Source organism: Tenrec ecaudatus, chromosome 2 (assembly GCF_050624435.1).
Source record: "Tenrec ecaudatus isolate mTenEca1 chromosome 2, mTenEca1.hap1, whole genome shotgun sequence".
NCBI classification, from domain to species: domain Eukaryota; kingdom Metazoa; phylum Chordata; class Mammalia; order Afrosoricida; family Tenrecidae; genus Tenrec; species Tenrec ecaudatus.
The window spans coordinates 32523795-32547452 of NC_134531.1; the positions used below are offsets into that span (position 1 = coordinate 32523795).

The 23658-nt window shown below is 43.3% G+C and overlaps 1 protein-coding gene across 1 annotated transcript in view; it reads right to left on the reverse strand.

The window, feature by feature from the left end:
- Positions 1–23658, reverse strand: part of ADAMTS12 (ADAM metallopeptidase with thrombospondin type 1 motif 12) — a 369301-nt gene that overhangs the window by 221814 nt on the left and 123829 nt on the right. The window contains exon 3 of the mRNA XM_075540912.1: positions 6280–6430. Within this exon, the coding sequence (XP_075397027.1) occupies positions 6280–6430 (151 nt within the window). The remainder of the gene's footprint in view (positions 1–6279; positions 6431–23658) is intronic.

Sequence of the window (23658 nt, forward strand, 5' to 3'; positions counted from 1 at the left end):
TTGGGGGGACTACCACTCCCTCCCCTGGATGCTCAGACAGTGATGATAGTCTCCAGACGCATCTGCTAATTCCTGAGGAACCATGCTACTAACTTTCAGGACCTGGTTGGCCCTTTGGGGCCAAGAGAAGGGGAAAGGGTACAGTAGGCTGTGCTCATGAGACGGTCCGGGATCTTTGGCTTGTAAAGGGGAGGCATCACTAGTCAAAAAACCCACTTGAGGGGTTTTCAACAACACTTGGGGTGAATGCAGAATACTTGCACAGCCTGGTTTCTAGATCCCGTGAAATCAAAGTGGAAACAGATGCATAGCATATGAGGATTAGAGAGTCTGCAGAGATCTTCCAGCCCCTTCATCTGACTGATGAGATGATGGAGGTGGGGTTATGTAACTCGGCCATCAATAGGAGTGCCTCTGCCACAGAGTTCTCTGGATTGCAGTTCTCTCTAAACTCTGCTATGAACGTAGAAAGTTTCAAAAAAAATTAAATGAAAAAGAAAGTAGAAAGTTGCAAAACATGTTTGTGTGTACATCAACCCAAAGCCATACTCACTGTCATCAAGCTGATATCAACTCATGGGACAGGAGAGAACTGCCCCTGTGAGTTTCCACAACTGAGACTATGGAGGCTGTAAATATGGAAATTTAACATTCATCGCAATGAGATACTATTCTATGCTCAACAAACAGGCAAAATGTACGTGCAGGAGAACCAAGTATAAGACAGACTATGGAATAAGGGGCTCTCTGATCACTGAACTTGAGCATTAACTTTGGAAAGCTGTTTTGTATGATCTGATAAACACAGAGCGAAATATCCTATGAGTTGTGGATGTCACTGTTGTTCTTTAGGTGTCATAGGACCATTTCCATAGCAACCCTATGTGTAATAGGAAACTCAAACAAAAACAAAACATTCACTACCATCAAGTCAATTCTGACTCACAGCAACCTTACAGGACAGAGTAGAATTGCCCCTTGTGGGCTTCCAAAAAAGCCATAAACCTTTATGGGAACAGAAAGTCTCATCTTTCTCTCACAGAGCACTCAGTAGTTTAAATTACTGACCGTGTGGTTAGCAGCCCAATGCAGAATCCACTATGCCACTTGGGTTATTGAGTGTCCACAAAGCTCCTGTCACCGTGTTGTTCTATGGTGCCTTGAGTGTTGCTTTAATACTAGAAGTGATTGCCCTGGTATCGCAAGTATCAGCAGGGGCACTCATGATGGACAGGTTTCAGTAGAGCTTCCAGACTGAGGCAAATGGAGAAGAATAAACTATTGCTCTACTTTGGGGAGAAGGAGGGGGAGGGATTGTCCAGTGAAAACCTTATATTTAGCAATAGAACATGAGTTTCAATACTATGAACTGCTGTACTAGGAAACATGTACAGAATGATCTTCGCATCCGCATGGTCAGTTACCTACCCCTAATTTGGAAACAGTTCAGATTCACTCACTGAAGACTGGATCAGGAATGGAGGATTCACACAAAGGAGTATCTAAACCAAACCAAGCCAAGCCCACTGCTTTTGAGTTGATGCCAACTCAGAGTTACCCTATAGGACAGAGTAGAACTGCCCGATAAGGTTTCCTCTGTGAAAACAGTCTGCTACATCTTTTTCCCACAAAGAAAGTGGTGGATTCAAAATGCCAACCTTTTGGTTAGTAGCAAAATGCTTAACCACTATATCTACACACCTTATCATGTACCTCACATATATAATGTGGTGTGACAGGAATTCCAATACATGCATTAATGCTCCATTTTCTCTTCTTGATCTTACCATATATTGTAAAGTCAGGGCCAGAATCCTCTGCATCTTAGTCCTCTATCCAGCTGATCAGTCTTTGAAACAAACTATATATCCTTTTAACAATGTTACCCCCAGAGATAGGTGATCCCTGACATAAAGAGTATTTCCAATATATATTTGTTGTTGAATGAATGAAGGTATGTATGAACACAAAAAGGCACATCAGGAACCAGATTTTGTGTTCTTAGCCTGAAAGGCTTGATGCATAAAACTCCAAAGTCTCTCCTCATCTGCCAGGATCCTTCAGCTGCTGTGATCTGACTAGCACTCGTCTCCCCAGCACCAATCTCCAAGAAGTAACCTTCCAGATGCTTCCGTTTTACAGCCACGCTAGCTCCAGTGTAAACCACTCAAGTTCTTTCCAAAAGGCCACAGAGAAAGGAGCTTGCCATCATCAATGAAATGTGGCTTTGGAATTTGTCTAGATTGGATCCAGACAAGTTGTTTTGTCTACTATTTATCCTGAACTCCAGAACATTGGTCACTGACAAACAAGTGCTTTGTCAGGGCCCAACAAACATAAGGCTCAGAAAAACAAAAGCAGTTTACAGATTAAGAAAATTTAGTTACAATGGATCAATTCAAACACAAATGGCACCACATGGAAGCCCAGAATAAAAGAATTGAATTGCACTGGACCATGTTAGAAAGGGTCTTTGGATGAAATGCCTGAGCACCTTTGCATGTAGGAAATAAAAATAAAGAGAAGACACAGATTTTAGAGGAAAATAATGGATATATTTTCTCTCCTGAAGCACTAGGGTATTTTTAAAGTACATTTTCTTTCAATACCTAAAGTGTACTTTCTCTAAATGTTGCAAAAACAGAATGTTTTGCACTTGACAAAGGTGCTTTTTTTTATATATAATCACAGTAATTCACTCTTCCAGCATGAACTGACCTAGGCTTGAAGTATACCTTACTGTTGGCTAATGATGCACCAGCAACCAGTTAACCCCATCATCTTTACATGGAAGTTAGGCATAAAAACACTGCAATTACTGGGTTGAGTAGGATCACGTACTGAGCTCAACATACTGAGATTTTAAATTCCAAAGGTCATGTATAGTTAAGGATTATGTACAAGTACACTCATCTTAAAACTCTATCATTTAATTGTTGGCTCATGTTCATTGTTTTTGGGAAAAATATGATCACAAACAACTAATACATGTTCAATATCTAGAAATATTCATTTCTATTTTCTTACTTTCAATCAGGGCAACATATACTCTGATTTCACTTTCTTGGATTTTAGGTACTTTGGGTCAGTTTCATAACAATAATTATTGAATTCCTACTTTGTACCCAACGCTAATGCACTTGAATTGCGGTGCTAGCGGAGAATGTTGAAAGCACGATGGCCTGCTAAAAGGACAACCCCACCTGTGTTGGAAGAGGTACGGCCAGAGTGCTCCTTAAGGGCAAGGATGGAGAGACTGCTTCGAACGTGCGTTGGTCAGGAGAACCCATTCCCTAGAGAAGGACGCCATGCTTGGTAAAGGAGCTGGCCAGTGACAATCGGGAAGGTCCGCAACAAGATCGACAGACGCCATGACCGCAACAAGGGGCTCCAGGTGGAGCCAAGGTGAGCTGGATGCAGAACGGAACAGGGTTGCCTTCTGTTGTGTTTAAAGTCACAACAGCTCAGAGCTGACTTGATGACAACGCAATGGCACAATGGAATGGGATGTTACCTCCTGGTTGACGAGGGGAGGCCCCGATTCTAAAACGATCTGTGAAAATGGCTGCTGGAACAAGATTTATACTCTTAAAGAATAAGGCTAAGCAGGACACGGCCTTGAGTATGGTAAAACTCTGAGTTATAAGCAGGGCTAAATTCTGATTTGAACTCGGTTTATGCCTTTGAGAGTTCACTACTGTCTCGGAGTTCTTTCTTAGTGTTTCCTTGGTGGAATACAAGAGGCTGTGTTAGGCCTTGTGACAGGTCTTTCCAGCAGTGCTGTTCAATTCTTGCATTTTGAGGTTCCCATTAACGATAGGAAGGTAGCCTTTAAAAGATACAATGGGGAAAAACTAACCCTTCAAGCTTGTTCTGGAATGATATAGTTTGAGAATATTCCACGGATGTGGTAAGTCTTAGAGTTGACCTATAAGTACCATGCAATAGTATGACCAGGATTATAAGTCTGATGTTGTGTGTCCCAACAGGGCCGTGACACTTGTAAACCTCACTCTTCCCTATCCATTCCTTGTGCCTTGGCAACTAAACACTTGTTCGCTCAATTCAGTTTTAATCACTCTTCCTCAGCTGGGGAGTTATAAGGGACAGAAGCTGTTCAAGGGGAGTTGGAGACAAACACACTGCCTAGTGTTACAGAGCCATTTTTCCAGATAATTACTGGAAACCACAGTCCAGCGAAATTCACTCAATGTCCTAGTGATCCTCTCTCCCATATTGATGACCTAGTGACCTGAAAGTTACCTGATTCCATACACAGTGTTTTCTCCACCACTCACAAGAGGATGGGAATTGTACGATTTATCCAGGTGATTGGATGCGTGACCAATGGAAGAGTCCTCAACATTCACATGGAGGCAATGTTCCATATTCACTCGTATGGATCAAATCAGCTAGATTGCCTCTGCTTCCTTTTCCCGGCACTATCTTGACAGATGCAGACAATAAGTTATCTAATTAACAAGGAACAGGCCACAGCCCTAATAAAGCTAAGGAATTAAGGGAATTATCCATGTTGGTACACAGAAAAGATAGACTCGAGAGTTTTATTACATACTTTTGTAGAATAAACAACCAGGGAATTAGAGCATGGGGGAAGTGTGTAGGAAATTACCACGTACACTCGTGTATAAGCTGAGTTTTTCAGCACCTTTTAAATGTAGTTATTGTGGTAAAATCAGGTGCCTCGGCTGATATTCGGGTTGGCTTATACTCGAGTATGTAGGTACTTCACCATCTCTTTATAGCATTTCATTTATGTTTGTATCTCAACTGAAAAAAACATCTCACTGCCCTCGAGTTGATTCCTACTCATAGTGATTCTATGGGACTGTGCAGAACTGCCCCAGTGGGTTTCCAAGACTGTAACTCTTTACAGAAGTAGAAAGCCTCAACTTTCTCCTGAGGATCAGCTCGTGGTTTCAAACTGCTGACCTTGCAGTTAGCAGCCCAACTCCTAACCACTATGCCACCAAGGCTCCTCATGTCTGTATCTATATTGTTCAAGTAAGATGAGCTCTCTTTGGGACACAAAGGGCATGATCTTTTTTGTTTGTTCTGTTGTGTTAGATAAATATATGTAAGAAAGCATTTTCTAGTATATCATTTTCCACAGGTGTAATTCAGTGACATTGGTTGTGTAATGGTGCTGTTTGTTCATTTTCCTTCTTTCAAAGCTCAAATAATAATTCCTGCAGAATCTTTTGTTGGGATTCACTTTCTCTAAATCCTTTATCACCTATTTTCCCTCCAGATCTGTGGTTCCCAAATATTTACGATTTATAAATAAAATTATGAATTCCTTCCGTTCACTCTTTCTCTGGCATTGTTATTTCTCTAAAGAAAAAAAAAGTATACAATGTCTAAGAAAATGTCTCCATTTCTGGTAGCCTCGTATGCATGGTCTATTATTTCCGACGCATTAAGAAGAATGTGAGAATTGTAAGGGAAAAGAATCATCTATTTTCCTCGGAGAACTGCCAGCAGCTGTTAAACACTAGGTGGACAGGGGCAGGTCGGATCAAAGAGCAGGATGCAGATGTCAGTGAACAAAAGAAAATCAGCATTTCGTTCAATTCAACCACTGAACATGGGTTGATTTTTCCCTTCCGTTTCTCTTCACACATCATTATCAGCTTCCTCAAACAATTAAATCGCCTCCAATATACAGATTCAAAGAGCTGCTTTGTCCAAACTAAAGTCCATACAGTCCACATTATGTAGTCTAATACCACTAATGCAGAACATCGATTGTCTGATATGTAAGAATCTTTTCCTCTAAAAGGATTCAGAACAGTTGTTGCCTTGTTAAGCCAATTCACAAGGATGGGCATCCTTTGGGTTTTACAGAGCAATTGTCCAGATCATGATAGTCCCCAGTCCCACCCCCAGGACACGGACCTCCCCCTCAAGGACACATCCAGGCAAGTCCCTCAAGGAAACTGTCCTTCCCTGGACTGGCTGGAGAAGGCGTGGACGTAATCCATGTTGTAAAGCACTCTGCCCGAGGACAAGGCGATTCACATTCTGAAGGAATTCAGTGGAGGCTGTGGGGATTCTGCCAATGGATTTGGGGTTTTCACTATCATCCATAACCTTCTGCAAACAGGGTGCTTAGAATGTAAACCCTCATACAATCTTCTGGTAACAGAAAAGGGTGGAGAGAATTGATTTGACTAATGACAAGGTCAGGTTGCAATACAGTTATCAAACAAACACAACTAACTCCTCGATCTTGTGAGGACATGTATATCACGATACCGTTTAATCCGCAAGCTGCCTCCTTTCTCTCCGGAACTCTTCGCCTCGGCTGCCTATAAATGATGTGGGGGTGGTACTGCCCCTCAGCCAGCGGATGGTTTTTCACGGGCTCAATGAAAAAGTCTCCATGTGGTAGATGGAAAAATCCAGTCTGCAAATACATCAAGAAGGAGGTTTATTTGAGTCATCTTTTAAAATATATGCACAGAAAATTCATAGCATTTTATAACACTTTATGAATGCATAAATAATGCATATAAATGTCATTTATTATTGAGGTTAAAAAATGATATTGATCATAATTGATCTCTGAAACTCATGAAGCAAATTCTTTATGATCTTGCACAAGAATGACACAAACGTCTGTATAAAATGAAACTGCCGGCCATCCATTCAGCTCAACTTACACCAACCCTATAAAACAGAGGACAAGCACCCCTGGGCCTTCCCGATGCTGTGCACCCCTACAGGAGCCGGAAGGGGCAACTTTCCCCCCAGAGCAGTCGGTGAGTTGAACCTCGGACTTTGCCGCTAGCAGCCCAATGCATTTGTTACCCAGTATGCTACCAGAGCTCCTTGAGATATCTCTATAGTTATGGCTAGATGTTTCAGGATTATGAATCCCTAAGAGAATCTAATTTTAAAGGTACACATATATACATGTACCCAAAATGTTGTATATGGATTTTCAGATGTGAATCACACTACACTCCATCCCTATCTATCTCTGGATTTCAAATTAAGAGCAAGAGGTTCATATTTCCTCTATGTCGTTGTTGCTGACTGCTCTCTGGCCAGGCCCCTGACTCCTGCTGACCCTTCGCACGATGGGACAAACTGCTGCCCAGGTCTGTGCCATCCTCACATGATCAGACAGGTGTGATCCAAAGAATATTCATGGATCTAGGCCAGCACTTCTCAACCTGGGGGTCGTGACCTTTTTGGGGGTCGAATGACCCTTTCACAGGGGTGGCCTAAGACCATTGGAAAACACATATTTAAAAAAATCATTTTATTGGGGGCTCATACAAGTCATCACCATTCTTATATCCATCCATTGTGTGAAGCACATTTGTACATTTGTTGCCTTCATCATTCTCAAAATATTTGCTTTCTACTTGAACCCTTAGTATCAGCTCCTCATTTTCCCCTTCTCTCTCCCTCATGAACCCTTGATAATTTATAAATTATTATTATTTTGTCATATCTTACACTATCCGACATCTCTCTTCCCCCACTTTTCTGTTTTCTGTCCCCCAGGGAGGGGGCTATATGTAGAACCTTATAAGCGGTTCCCCCTTTCTACCCCACCCTCCCTCCATCCTCCCGGTATCGCTTACTCTCACCACTGGTCTTGAGGGGTTCATCTTTCCTGGATTCCCTGTGTTTCCAGTTCCTATCTGTACTAGTGTACATCCTCTGGTCTAGCCAGATGTGTAAGGTAGAAATGGGATCATGACATTGAGAGGAAGCATTTAAGAACTAGAGGAAGGTTTTATGGGAAAACATATTTCTGATGGTCTTTGGAACTGAGACACTGCTCCCCTATCTGAATCCAGGTGCAGATACGCCCACATACATGAAGACTGTTACCATGCTAAACCATGCTTCAAGACAACATTTCATTTATTTGTAATTAGAAATAAATATTTCACAATATAGAATTACAGATTGTTTTGTGACCAATCACTATGCTTTAATTATGTTCACTTTGTAACAAAAATACATCCTGCATATCAGATATTGACACAACGATTCATAACAGCAGCAAATTACAGTTATGAAGTGACAACGAAAATAATGTTATGGTTGGGGGTCACCACAACATGAGGAACTGTATTAAAGCGTCGCAGCATTAGGAAGGTTGAGAACCACTGATCTAGGGCTTTCTTCATAGCTCATCTTAGTATGGAAGCTCAGTTAAAACCTGCTCAGCATCCTAGCAACCCAGAGGGAGGCTGTGCATGAAGAGTTATGACAGAAAACTGCACCCAGGTCTCCTCTACACTTCCAAGAATTCTACCACGAAACCACCACTGTCTCCTTCCGCTGTTACATGATTGCCTAGACAAGATCAAGGCCTAGAGGTGGCATGGTGGTGATGCATTGAGCTGCTTAGCAAGTCAAAACCAGCAGCCGATCCACAAGAGAAAGTTGGCGCTTTCTGCTTCGTAAAGAATTACGGTCCTGCCAACCACAGGGGCTGTTCTACCCGGTCCTAAGGGTTCCTATGCATTGGATCAAGTGCAATTGCAGTGAGTTTGGATCGTTGCTGTTACACTCCACATCACTGTTGGACCCTATATTGCAGGATTTGCTGATAACATGCTTACATAACTGCGACCTGAAATGCTTCATGCCACTCTGCTTAAGAAAACAAACATTGCCATGATGTCTTCAATCCAAGATGAGGCTTCAGAGGTCCACAGTGGAAAGGTCTGTTACAGTGGAAAGGTCTGTGAGCTCCAAGGATAAAGGGAACACACTCATTTCCTAGGGGCAGGAGTCGGTAAGACCCCGGCTAACACTCACCAAGGGGTAACTCTTTTAAGAGGTAAGGTCTAGACGTAACTTCTTCTGTAACGTTCTTGGCATGGACTATTTCTTAGTGGCCACTCAAGATGGATGGAAAATCCTAACAGGGAATTTTAACCATTGGAAAAGAAACCCAATGCACTGCCTCACCCCATGTACTTCCTCATGCCTGTAATGCACTCATCCATCCATCCTACTTCCTCCTCCTTTACTAATGACCCCCGTCAGCAGTAGCAATTCCCACCTAGTCCACTTCTGTAACCCCACATGCAAACAAAGTATAAAAGCTAGGCCCACTCTCCATTCAGGACCCAAATCTTCCAGAATGCTAGTTCCCCTGGGTTTCCAGGTAATAAATTTTTCAAGTTCTCCAGTGACCACTGGTCATTCCCAAGTGATGATTTTGCTGCTATTAAGATGCTGAGAAAGTTCCATTTGCTTGTGATCTCTTCAGATGGACTTAACTCTCTGGACCTGAATTCTGCATCTAAACCACAAGGCTTACCTTAGATCAGTGGTTCTCAACCTTCCTAATGCTGTGCCCCTTTAATACAGTTCCTTTTGTTGTGGTGATCTCCCCAATCATAAAATTATTTTTGTTGCTACTTCATCACTGTAATTTTGCCACTGTTATGAATTGGGTGACCCTTGTGAAAGGGTCATTGGACCTCCAAAGGAGTTGCAATCCACAGGTTAAGAATCGCTGCCCTAGACACTCTGCCTGAGGTATTATATTGAGGATGTCAGGAAATCAGAGTATCAAATTAGATTCAACTCAAATCTCAACTTTTCCACTTTATAACCATGAACAAATAACTTGCTAATATTTCATTTCATCAAACGAAAAATAAAAATGAAGACTGAATGAGTTAATATATTTAAATCTCTTAGAATAAGGCAGTTCTCATAGTCTTGCCTATTATTTGGTTCTCTCTAGAGCTCTCATTTGATGTCATGTTATTGTCTCTGGAGCCACATTCGAAGTTCATTGAACATTCAGATTTCAACACTAAATCTGGAAGCATCAAGAGCTTAGGGAGTATATGAAATCCTTCCTCAGTGTAACTTCTCCTCAGTGAGTCTCAACAACCCAGGGCTGCCTTGTCTGAGCTAAAATGCTCTGCGGTCAGGAGGCAAGAGAACTTCATGCCAGAAGGAGTCTGGTCTCAACTGAAAAGGCCTCAGGACTCGTCTTTCCAAAATGATTGCTTCGTGGTAGCCAGCAAAATAACCAGATAGTAATATCCGTTTCATACACATCATCCTATTTTTATCGCTGCACGACCTTCAGGGAGGCCCTTGAACTTTTTGGGTCTTCATGGATGGATCTAGTGAAGGAATGCCTATGACTTCCCAGGGCTGTTATGAGAGCCAAAGAGATGAAGCTTATAAAATTACCTCGGAACTGCTTCACAGATGCATAACAGTAAGCTATTAACTACCAACTCGAACAGTAGTTACATCTGACTTCAAATTAGCTCTTATGCCACTATTTCCTGAGGTGTGCAATTTATTTCTCAGCATCTTTCTCTAAAGAGAATGTCTGAGAGAGGAGGGATCAACCAGGCGCACACAAGGGTGTCAAGATGAGTGCAGTGGAACCGTGGGCAACAGCCTCCGGGCAAGGATTCTACTGGATTTCATTTCTACTCTGAGACTAAGATCAAGGGCATAGGCAGAACAGAGACCAGTAGCTAATGAACTCCATTTCTTCCACAGAAATAAAGCCAAGGTCAAGGGCATTTCAGGGAAAGCTGCAACTGGGGGCCCTTTGTGCCACTACCATCGACCCAATATTGACATCATTGCAAAAAGAATTGTAAGAATTTATAAACAATACCAATAAGAAGAATCTGTGGGAATTTTTCCACCCTAAACTTTGGACTCAGGAGGTCTGTAGAAATTCTTCAACCCTACACTTTAGATTCAGAAGATGTAGATGGGACGCTAGGTGAGAGCTTAGTAACTATTTTCCCAGCTGTGTGAATGAGAACGCCTTAAAGTCAAGGAAGCATTTCCCTAAACATTTGCTACTTTAATTTGCCTCCACAAGCCATGTCTTGGTTTCCTGGGTGCCTGCCAGCAGGCATCTGGTGATTGCCGTGTGGTTGTCTTTAGACCCCAGTGAATGGGCTCTAGCTCCCAGCTATCTCATGAATAACAGTGTCAGATCACCTTGTAAATGTGAGTTAACGTGTTTTAACTACGGTATAAATATTTGTGAATGCTTCCCCAAGATGGATATATGAAATGAAGTCTATTTTGAAGCATTATAAATATACAAAAGAAGGACAAATTCTAGCTGTAAAATCCCATGAGTTTTTCAGAATAAAAACACCCAGAGAGAGGACTAGAACATTATCAGCTGTGCAGAACCTCCTGAGTCCCCCTAGTAGTCACACCGACCTCTAGGAGCAATCCTTTTCCCGACTTCCAATATCCCAGAGGGAATTTTGCCCAAACTCATTGATGCTCCCTTACATAAAGCAGGTGGCACGGATTCCATTTCAAATCGCAGTCATCTCATATGTGTCTATTGTGCTCTGTAGAGCTTCGAATGGCTACTTTGGGGGAAGTAAGTTTCCAAGGTAACTTTTTGGTTAGACGTCAAGTACCTTAGTAAGTTCCTAAGAAGTGTGAAATATAAGCTATCACAAGGGCTCTGGCGTCACACTAGGTTAGCAGCAGTTCTAACCCACCCCACCCCGCTGCTCGGTGAGGGGAGCATGAGTCTGCCTTCTCTTGTAATGGCCTGTGGACACTGTGAAGCAGTTGAGCGGTTCTCTTCTCTCCTTTAGGGGGACTAGGAGTGACTAGGAGTTGGCTCCACCGTGGTTTGGGGCTGATCAGTTCTCATGACAGTCTAACAAACATCCCTGCGGATATCTAGGGCCGATGTGTCTTTTGTAGAAATTCACAGAAGTGTGTTCCAGCAAGCTACCACCTGCTATGTGCGTAAAGCCTATCGCTGTCATCAGCAGGCGGAGCGGCCCTTCCCACTCAGCCTGATGCTGTCACGGGGGACTTGTCCCCCGTGAGTTGATGGAGCCGGTAGGGGCGGGTCTCCAGTAAGAGCCACAGTAGCTTGCGTCAAATCACGAGATTGAGATGCAGGTGGGGCTCGGAGGAAGTGATACAAAGGCCCACAAAGTCAAATCCCAGATTCCTGGCAGGATTGATTCAAACTCTCTCCTAGTGGCCCGCAAAGCAACATGCCCCTGACTGTGAGGTGTGAGGGCTCACTGGTGGCGGGACAATGGCCTCGTTCTCTGCAGAAGGGCCTTTCCTTAGGAAACCTAAGGCGGGGCCAGCTGAACCCACACTGGTTCGAAGGGAGGCAGTTCTGGGTGGACAGCCCCTGAGTTGTCTGATATAGTCTGAGTAGAGACAGAATTAAGAGTTTCTCTACACTTCATTTTGATAAGATCTCAGAACTGGGAGTAATTGCTAAATTTTCTCATGAATCCTCCCGAGCATCATAAAAAATTGTTTTAAACTCAGTCTGGGTGGTTAGTTTTCAGTGGCTTTTCAAAAAGAACCAAACTTAATTTCCAAGTTTGGAATTCTTCACATGAATTAGGGCAGAATCCCTAAGTAGTCTTAATTTTTATGACTAAGTCAGCCCTGATGCTGACCGAGTCCTGGCCACCTCCTCCTCCTCCTCCTCCTCCTCCTCCTCCTCCTCCTCCTCCTCCTCCCCCCCTTCCTCCTCCTCTTCCTCCTGGAAACAGAATCCATGGCAGTTTTCCTCTCCTGGAAAAAGCCAGACTTTGGAGATAACTGAACTCAACATTCAACTCGGGCACCGTGGTGCTGTGTTGCTTTGCACATACATGTAGTCCGGTCTGTCTGAACCTGCGTCACCTAGCCTGTGGCGTAGGGACGATAATGCCTCCTTTACTCAGTTGTGCTAACAACTAACTAAGATAATGTCCATAAAAATTACCTAACAGGTGTCTGGCCTTCAGTCAGTGCTTTTGGACTTCCCTTTGTGGCTGGGCCAGAACTCATCTCAATGTACAGCATGGTTCATAGTTGTTTATTCCTGGAAGTATTGAGTCCCAAAGAAAACTGTCTGCCCACAACAGGGTAACAGAGTTTCCTTCCTAATAATTATTTTTGTTTCTCCCTCACTAGTATAATGAACTGAGTGTATCTATTAGATTGGCATTCCCCAGAGCTGTCAGATGGACTAACTATTGCCCTCAAGGAACAAAGCATAGTCATTGAGAGAAGAGCAACTGCCCGGGCCAGTGAGGTGGAGCTGACCAGATGGACAATGTGACTGCCAGAGAAAGCCATTAAACCGAGGGCTCGTTCATTTTATTTTTTGTCATTGAGGTTTTTTTTAATAAAAAAATCATTATATTTTAAGGTCTTATAGACATCATAACATTCCATTGTTCAATCACACAAAACAGTATTGCACAATTGCAACCACAGTCAGTTCAAACCATTTTCTTCTTCTTGAACGCCTCAATATCAGCTCCCATTTATCCCCTCCCTTCCTCCCTCTCTCCCTCACCTTGCCCTATCCCCTGACCCTTATATATTTTTTCTTCCCTATAATAGTTGGAGTATTTTTTTATTTGTCATATCTTACACAATCCAATATATCCATTCACATACAATTCTGTTGTTCGATCCCATCCAGTGGGGTTATACACTCATCAATGCTGTCAGCTCCCAATCCACACCCCCACCCACCCACACACACACCGCCACCTCTCTTCCCATTCCCTCAGGGAACCATTATTCCTGTTGCTATTCCCAAAGGGTATCTATCTTGGCTTTCATGTACCAAATGATCTTAAATACACAAATAAACATGTACAAATCTAACAAGATTGATGAGGCAAAACAAATTACACCATAATAAGGGCGGAAACGCTAAAGCACTAGAGGGCAGTCATGTGGTTTGTCAGAGCTACCTGGTGCCCTAGGTTGGTCACCCCTTCAGTGTAGCCCTTCTGGGGAGGACTGCCCAAGTTCAGGGTGTAAAGAATCATCTGGAGAGATTAATTACAATGTGCATTCAGAGGAGACTCACGGAGAAAGGCTGATGCAGTAAATCAAATTAAATATCCAGGAATTTCCATTTTATAACACACCCTGGAATGTCTGGATCATCCTTTGAAAAACACTGCTTAAGTGCTTTTTTATCTCCCTTCCTCAACCCCAACCACCACAAGCATTAAGGATATGAAGAAAGTCCCATAGTGGGCCCCGGTAGACATTTAGCTGTACTCAATGAAAACGTCTCAAGTATAGCCCTCTTTGCAGTTTTGGGGACCCTTCCCCTGAATTTGAGGCTCTCAGAGAATGTTCACATCTTGGCAGTTCAGAGCCATTAAAAGATGCCTCAAACACACACACACACACACACACACACACACACACACACACACACGTGTTAGGCATGGTTCCTTAGAGAAACAAATCCAGGACACTTATGATTTTATACATATAAAGGGATAGGTTTATACAGGGAGAAGGAATGTAACAGCTAAATAGTCCACACAGCAGTCCAGAGGGCTCAGTTCAACTCTCTTTCATGGACCAGTTTAATATACTTCAACTCACAAGGTCTGCTGGTCCAAGGTTGAGGAAGCAGACAGGGAGTCTTCCCCCAGGCAAGACAGGCAGAGTCTGACTGCAGGCAGCTGACAGCAGGGTGGGTCAGCAACAGTCCGCAACTCAGGGGCTTAGAGAAGCAGGCCCTGATGGGATCTCAAACTCAAGGGAAGCATAGCCACAGGATCCACCAGCCTCAAGCTCAAGCCAAATGATCCATGGGTTGGCTTGGCCCACAGGTAGTGAAGCACACAGTTGAGTTAAAGAACTCAGTGAAGCAGCAGCACACTGGCCCAATCATGAGGGAGGAAGAGAGAAGGGGGAGGGCCTTAAAAATCCATTTATCTCATCCAATCAAGCTGTAACCTAGATTAAACTGTGCCTAATTGTTTCTACTGGCCTAGTCGGCACAATAAACCTAACTATCAGAGAAACAGAGGGTGCTAAAAAACAACCCAACAAAGAGACATGGCCTAGTTAAATAAATATTTTGGATTTGGGATGTGAAATTATTTCACATCATAAAGAAAGTGAGCAGGGTGGGCCAGTGAGGGGGTGGGGGGGGGGGAGAGGAGTTGATACCAAGGGCTCAAGTAGAAAGAAAATGTTTTGGAAATGATGATGGCTGCATATGTACAAATGTGCTTGATACACTTGATGTATGGATTGATAAGGAGCTGTTAGAACCCCCAATAAAATGATTTATTAAAATAAAAAAAGAAGAGAGTTGGCAATATGAAAGAAGCTAGCCAGCCTGACACCAGTGCTTAAGAGTCCATTGAACCTATTCATTGCAAAATTAGAAAATGAATTATTACCTCTGGAAGCACACTGTCCTTGTCAAACAAATTAAAATTAAGGATTGTCACCTAAAAGAGACTGCTGTAGCCAAAGAGCGCATCAGAGCTTCTCTCTACCCCCGTCCTCAGGGGCAGGGTCCAGACTTTAACACTAGCGCTGTCTGACAACCAAGTCTTTCTCATCCTAGCTTTTGGTGTTGTTTCTCTATCACGATAGCTTTGTGTTTCTAGGAGTTTCTCTATAGTCTGGAATTTGTTGTTTGTTTGTTTCTTCAGGGCAGGGGTGGAGGAGGAACACCACTCTAAGCAGGAATTCAGGTTCCCCAGGTTTCAGCAAAGAACGAGAATTCCAACTAAAAGCAAGCGGAGGGAAATCTGGCAAACTCCAAGCCCAGGAAACATGCTATCAGAGAGAACAATGGGAAAGAAACGGGTTTGCAGTCCTTTCTCTGCACAGAGCAGAAAGTTATGGCATGCAGGTAGTATGTTCCAGGATGCCCCAACGGGTCATCACATTCTAGTGAGAAAAAACCATTCTGCTGTTAGGATCCAAAGACCTGCCTGGACTGTGGAAAGGGTGGCCCCAGGCCTTCCCTTGCTCTCTGCTGTTGGGCCACGAGCCCTGAAGAGCAGAGGCTCCCATACAAACAAGAGCAGCACAGCAGCCAAACAGGCTGTTGCTATGGTCACCACGGTGATTTTCCACGTTGTAGAAGCTGGAAACAGCATCCTAGGGATGTTTAAGGACAGCTTTGTTGGGGGAAGGTTTTAGAGTGAAAGAATTTCAGCAAAACTGAATGCCAACTCCAATGGCTTAGTGATGGGAGATTTTCAGTAAGTGTGGCGGCTTCCTCTTGCTTATTTTGAACGCATCACCAGGAAAGGCCACTCCCGAGAAAAGAGCATCATGCTTCACAAAGTAGAGGACCAGTAAAAAAGAGGAAGCCCCTGAAGGAGGTGAAGTCATACAGTGGCTCCAACAGTGGGTTCCATCATAGCAAAGATTGGATCAGGCAGGAATGGGCAAGGTTCTGCTCTGTTACACATGAGCACGCCACGAGTCAGAGCCCACTTGAAAACAACTAACAACCTCTCAGAAAAAGAGAAAGAAGGTGACGAGGAGGTGCTGAATAAATGTACTTGAACCTGGATAGATATTGATGTCTACCTGGCTCTGAAATAGAAAATCCAGCTTGTCTTCGATTGGCTTCTTTCTTTAAAGCACAACTTTCACCATCTCCACTTCCCATACCTCTCAGATGCCATAGCAATCAAAGAAGAAATGTGTTTAGTTATTTCTAATCTACTACTACTCTATAAGAAAAATAATCAGTCAACTTTTCTTGGCCAGTGGCTAGGAAAATGTTTCCTGCTCAGTATAATACAATGACTCATCCTTCAATGCAAGGAGGCTCCAAACAGTTCACAGGGAGGAAATGGAATTAAAGTAGAATAGAATGTTCCATGAACTTTTTGAAGCTTCCTGGTATTAACGTTGTGTGTGGGACGGGAGCTAGATTGTGGTTGAACCTCCTAAACAACTCTTTCTAAGAAAGGAAAGCGAAACTGGGGAGCTAAGGAAAAATCCAGGTACTAGGAGAGAAATACCCTGAAGACAGAGGGGCAGGAAGGGAAGTGTCAAAAGAGGAGAATCCACCACCTGTGGGCTGAAACATTAAGGGGGGGTGGTGTTCTTCAGGGGGTGTGACAAAAATGTACTACATAAATTCCATATTTTTCACCATTGGAATCTTCAGTGAAAAACACAGTGCTCACGAATGAGTTCGTATAAATGGAAGTGTTGAGTCCTCCTTCAAGAATTGCAAGGGCGTCGCTCGGTGGTACAATTCATAAAGCACTTGACTCCTAGCTGAAAGGTTGGAGGTTAAGAGGTTCAAACTCACCCACACATACTTCAGATGGCAGCTCCAGCAATCAACTTCCCAGACTCACAGCCTTGAAAACCCTACTGAGGGCCATTCAACTCTTCACATCAGCAGAAGTCATGAGTTGGAAAGCACAGGGGAAAATAGGGACTGGAATTGAGAATGCTAAATGGATTTCAAGTCCAGAACACCAGGGACATCGTTTTCTCTTCAAGTAAAGGCAAGATCGACTGCTTAAAGCAAGTCAGGAAGGAGTTTGGGAAACTGCTCTGGGTAATGAGAGAAGGCACTGGTCTTGTGTGGAAGCAGTTGAGCACACAGCTGAGATAGGAATGCACTGAAAAGTAAGCTCAGACAAGAATACCTGAAGGATTTTTCTTACCCGCTGAGGAGGTGGGCAAAGGATCTGAACAGAAGTTTCACAGGGGCAGAAATCCGAATAGCCAACAAACATGAGAAAATGTGCCCGATCTTTAGCCATAAGAGAAATGCATATTAAAACAACAGTGAAGTACCACCTAACACTCTCAAAGGTAGCCTAATTCAAAAAATCAGAAAGCAACAAGTGTTGGAGGGGCTGTGGGGAGACAGAAACTCTCGTCCACTGCTGGTGGGCCTGTAAGTATGTACAACCACTATGGAAATAAATCTGGCAATATATAAAAAAGATGGAAATTGAGTTACCATACAACCCAGCAATCCCCCTACTGGGCATATACCCAGAAGAGGCAAGAAACAAACCAAGGCCAGACATTTTTGCTCCAATGTCCATTGCGGCACAGTTCACATTCGCAAGGAGTTGGAAACAACCCAAATTTTCATCAACTGACGATTGTATTAAAAAGCTGTGCCATATACATACAATGGAATACTATGCATCTCTGAAAAGCAGTGATGAACGTAGGAAGCACATCACTGCATGGGAAGAACTGGAGGAAATCATGCTAAGTGAAGTAAGCCAAGCACTAAAGGACAAGTACAACATGAGTCCATTGAGGTAAGCTTTTTTAAAAAATGCAAAAGGGGCATAGGGAAAAATCTACTGTATACAAATATTCCTGGGCTGAGGACCAGGTAATATGGCAGGGACCAGATCAAATACATGGATACACATGGTAGACAACTGTAAAGGAGGTTAGGAAAGGGGAAAAATATAATAAAAAAGAAATTGGTAGCGGGGGCACAGGGCACTAACCCACCCAAGGGGGGGGGTGTTATTATTTATATCTCCATAGAGAAAGAGGAACCAGACTTCAACCCAGTTCTCCAAGATGTGAATGTAACATGCCAGCGTGGTGTTGGGAACCAGTGGGGAGGTCTGGGGGGCAGGCCCCAATCCCAACTACTAAGTGGACACTTTCCCCTACCCCCAGAAGAATTTATTTTAAAGTACAGCATTGAATCTGCAGCTCCGGGAGAGGGACATATCTGATCAGAGCACACGGGAGCAGATGTAGGGGAGGAGGAGAGAGTGGAGCACAGCCTGGCCCACCAGGCCGTGAGGATGATGTTACCGATTAGAGCAGCACTGGCTCTACCCAGAGAGGACCGCATGGCCGGCCCCATTATGAGACATGACGCCCCTCATTGACCCATAGTCCTACAGGGGACAACACCGGAGACACGGTGTGGGAATTGCACCCAATCTGATCCCGCCACACTGAGGCAAAAAACACTCAGAGGGTGTAACAGAACAGCAAGGGAACAGAGCGGTGAGGTCCCCAGGGAATGCTGAAGGTGGACTTTGGGGTCAGGGTGTTGTGCCCCAACAGACTGGACTGGAAAACACTCATAAAGGCCAACAAACAATCCTTGAACTAACTACAAGCTTTTGTTTTTTGTTGTGTTTTGTTTTGTCATTGGTTTGTTGTTGTTTTCTTTTATTTTGTTGCTTGGTTTTGCTCTATCTTGTTTTTGTGAATATTACAATCTCCACAGGTCTGTCTAAATAAGATAGGCTGGATGAACAATCTGGAGGTGAAAACAACAGGACTGACAGTTCCAGGGGGACCTGGGAGAGGGGGAGGTGGGGGGAAAGAAGTGGTGTTAACAAACCCAGGGACAAGGAAACAACAAGTAATCCAAATCGGTGGTGAGGAGGGTGTGGGAGGCCTGGTAGAGCATGATCAAGGGTAATCTAACCAGGAGGAATTGCTGAAACCCTGGTGGGCACTAAGCATGATAGTGGGACAGGAGGAAAATCAAAGGAAATAGAGGAAAGAGCTGGGAGGCAAAAGGCATTTATAAGGTCTAGATAAAGACATGCACATATGCAAATATACTTATATATAAGGATTGGGAAATAAATCTATATGTGCATATATTTATAGGTTCAGTATTAAGGTAACAGAAGGACATTGGGCCTCCACTCAAGTACTCCTTCAATGCAAGAATACTTTCTTCTATTAAATTGGCATTCTATGATTCTCACCTTCCTGACACAACCGCTGAAGATAAAGCGGGTGAATAAGCAAATTGGTGAGGAAAGCTGATGATGCCCGGCTATCAAAAGAGATAGCATCTGGGGTCTTAAAGCATTAAAGGTAAACAGATGGCCATCTAGCTCAGAAGCAACAAAGCCCACATGGATGAAGTACACCAGCCTGTGCGATCACGAGGTGTCAAAGGAATCAGGTATCAGGCATCAACAGAACAAAAAAATCTTACCACAGTGAATGAGGTGGGGAGTGTGGAATGGAGACCCAAAACCCATTTGTAGGCCACTGGACACCCCCTTACAGAAGAGTCTCCAGGAGGAGATGAGCCAGTCAAGGTGAGATGTAGCAACTATGAATCATACAACTTTCCTCTAGTTCCTAAATTCTTCCTCCCCACTGCCCCCACTATCATAATCCCAATTCTACCTTGCAAGTCTAGCTAGATCAGAGGATGTACACTGGTACAGATAAGAACTGGACACACAGGGAATCCAGGGAAGATGATCTCTTCAGGACAAGTGGTTTGAGTGGTGATACTGGGAAGGTAGAGGGAGGGTGGGTTGGAAGGGGGAACTGATTACAAGGATCTACATGTGACCTCCTCCTTGGGGGGAAGGACAACAGAAAAGTGGGTGAAGGGAGATGTCAGACAGGGCAAGATACGACAAAAATCATAATTTATAAATTATCAGGGATTCATGAGGGAGGAGGGAGCGGGGAGGGAGGGGAAAAATAAGGAGCTGATGCCAGGGGCTTAAGTGGAGAGCAAATGTTTTGAGAATGATGAGGGCAATGAATGTACAAATGTGCTTAACACAATTGATGTATGTATGGATTGTGATAAGAGTTGCATGAGCCCTTAATAAAACGATTTAAAAAATAATTCACAATCTGGTGGGACCTGGGAACAGTGAAACTCGGACACATCTCACTGATAACTATTTGAATCTTGTGATGGCATCTGAACAGTTTAGAAAGAGGGAGAAAATATTCCTAACAGAATGTAGAGACATTTAAAAACATGTCCATCAAATCTTTGGCATTCTTCTCTTAAAAGATGGCACCTAATTCTTTATTCTTTTTGTGAGTGTGGACTATATTTCACGAATCATCCTGGAGAATGTATTATATATGGCTCTGTGATTTCTTTTCCATTCATTTAGTTCAGTTGCTCTGGGGGAAGCTGGCTGCCATATTGTGAGAACTACAAGCAGCCCATAGGAGAGGTCCGTTTCCTTAGTAACTGAGGCCTCCTGCCAACTGTCACAAGGAAATGAAAATTCTTGTCAATGTCGTGTGAATATGCCATTTTGGAAGTTGGTCCTCTATTCTGTCAAGCCTTCTGATGAAGTGGAACTATCAATATTTTGTCTGCAACCTTAGGAGATCCTAAGCCAGACTATCCAGCAAAATTACTCCCAGACCCCTTATCGTGAAAACTGTGAAACAATAAATGTTTACTGTTTTAAAAGAAAGAAAGAAGAAAAAGAGAATGACTGAATTAGTAGAAAACAGGGGGGATTTTTAAAAATGTAAATACTCAGAATTTGCAAAATAATTAAAATGTAAACATTCAACATTTAAAAAACAGAGTTTATGAAAAATTGTGCTCTCATTCCCCTGAGGATGTATGTGTACCTCCTAATTCCCTGGGACCAAATTCATTTTACCTTTCATAGCTAAAGGACTACGCAGATGTGTCAAAGGACCTGGAGATGGGGAGGTTATCCTGGGCTATCTGGGTGGGCCAAAGCAATTGCAAAAGTCTGTATAAGGTGGGAAGCAGGAGGTCCAGAGTCAGACAGTAGGGTGCAATGGTGGAAGTAAAATGTTGGAATGATGAAAGGAAGGGGCCACTAGCCAAAAAATGCTGGCAGTGTCTGGAAGTGTAGGTAGCTTAGCCTAGGGAATTGGGAAGTCCATTTTCACATGCCCAGGAGAGCCAGCATAAGACAAAGCTGGATCTTCCCACCGGTGGGCGAGGATGGGCGTTACACCTGGAGCAGCCCATCTGGACCAGGTGACTGCAATTCAGCCAATGGGATCGACCTGAGGTCATTCACCACGCCTCCCCCAGGAACCCTTGAAAAGGCAGGAACTGGGAGGGGGAGGGGGCTTGGCTTGTCTTGATTTGGCTTGTCTTGTCTGGTCCTTTTCATGGGAGGAGAGAGATCCTTGCGTGACCCCGAGCAGTCTTTGCCAGGCCACATGGTCAAAGGAATCCTATGGGTGCCGCGTAAAACCTGAAGCTTCTTTTAACTCTCATTAAATTCACTTGGATCACGAGCCCGGCTTTGGCGTGAAATCTTTCTCCCAGGGAGCCAAGGACCGAGGCTGAAATCTAGTCCCGGAGAGAGAGACCTTACAGAAGGACAAAAGGAAAGGAACAGACTTTCCAATGAAGCCTCCCAGAGTCTCCTGCTGGCACCTTGAGCTTAAGTTTCTAATCTTTAGAACTGTAAGAAAACAACTTTGTGTAGTTTTAAGGCACTAAGTGTGAAGCAATTGCTTCTGTAGTAATTGGGTGCGAATAGAGGAGGCTCCAAAAAGGCCACAGAGAAGCGCTTGTCTTCATCTGCTGCTGCTCCAACTCTGGTGATGAAATTCCTCCGTATGACTAATTTCTTTCCTGCTTCCGAAGAAAAAAACGTTCACAGAAAAAAATCCATGATCTTTTGATTTAATTAGTTGAGAATTTTTTTTAAAGATCATTTTACTGGGGACCCTTATAGCTCTTATAACAATCTGTACATCAATTGTATCAAGCATATTTGTACATATGTTGCCATCATTGTTTTCTAAACATTTACATTCTATTTGAGTCCTTGGTATCACCTCCTCTTTTTACCTTCCCGACCCCCTCCCACCCTCATGGCCCCTTGACAAATTATAAATTATTGTTATTTTCATATCTTACAGTGACCGCCGTCTCCCTTCCCCTGCAGTGCCTTCCCCCTCCTTCCCTCAGGAACAGAAACGGTAGTAGTTGATAAATTTTTTAAGTGCCCTAATAAGCTTGGGGCATTAAAGTAGGTCACAAGAGGAGACGCAGTTGATGGTGGTCAAGGTCTGTGGAGTCAGAGGCTTGCCTGTGACACACAGTAAGTAGACAATCCTTTTCACACTGGTACACTAGCAGACACTCAAACGTTTCAGAAGCCAACACGCTCTCCATTTCATTTTTGTGAAGCAGTCGAATACAATCCACTTTATGTTATTCTAGTTCGCTTACTTTGGGTTCTGTTTTCAACATGCTAAATTGATTTCATGCTCAAATAATGGACTGACTGCACCATGAAAACGCAGCACTGATAAGATGGTGGAAGCCAGGCTTTAGAGTTCCATAGATGTTCCGCCCTCCTTCTGTGTGGCGTTGGCCAAGTGAGTCGATGGCTTAGGCTCAGACTTTCCATGTGAGACATGAGGAATGTCAGCTTCCTAAAGCTATTTAGAAAAATAAATAACATATTGGGGATGATGCCTGACAAGTAGGATGAATTTAGAAACATGTTGGCTGCTTAGAAAATCAGAGGGTAGTTGCCCCACAACATTCTTCCAGGGTTCAAATATTCAGCTAAGACCCAAACTCTTCCTCAACTTCTCTCACGCAGATCCATAAATGGAAAAGACTATTTCTTAAGTCATGTACTAATTGCTAAATCATTTTAATTAGTAGAAAAACCTCCCATTAGTGACGTTAAATATATGTATCCCCATAACTTCCACGTATCACCTTAGATCTCTCATCTGGAGAGATAGCAAAATATGTCTAATACATTTTATACATGATATCAATTTAAATACATTCCTAAAAGCACAAACCTATTGCAGGTGAGTCAATTCCAATTCACAGTGATTTTACAGCAAACCAGGAGAATGAAGTAGAACTGCCCCATGGTGTTCTAAACCTGTAAATGTTGGTGGAAGGAAACAGTGGCATCTTTCTCCCAAGGGACAACTGGTGGGATCGAATCACTGACCATCTGGTGAGCATCTGAGCATATAACTACTGTACTACCAGAGATCTTTCAAGCACATATGACGCCACTTTATCATCTGGCACGAAGACTTCTCAGACTCAATGCACCAACACTTTTGTCACTTCCTATCATACTAATTCTTTAAGAATATTGTCAATCTCCCGAT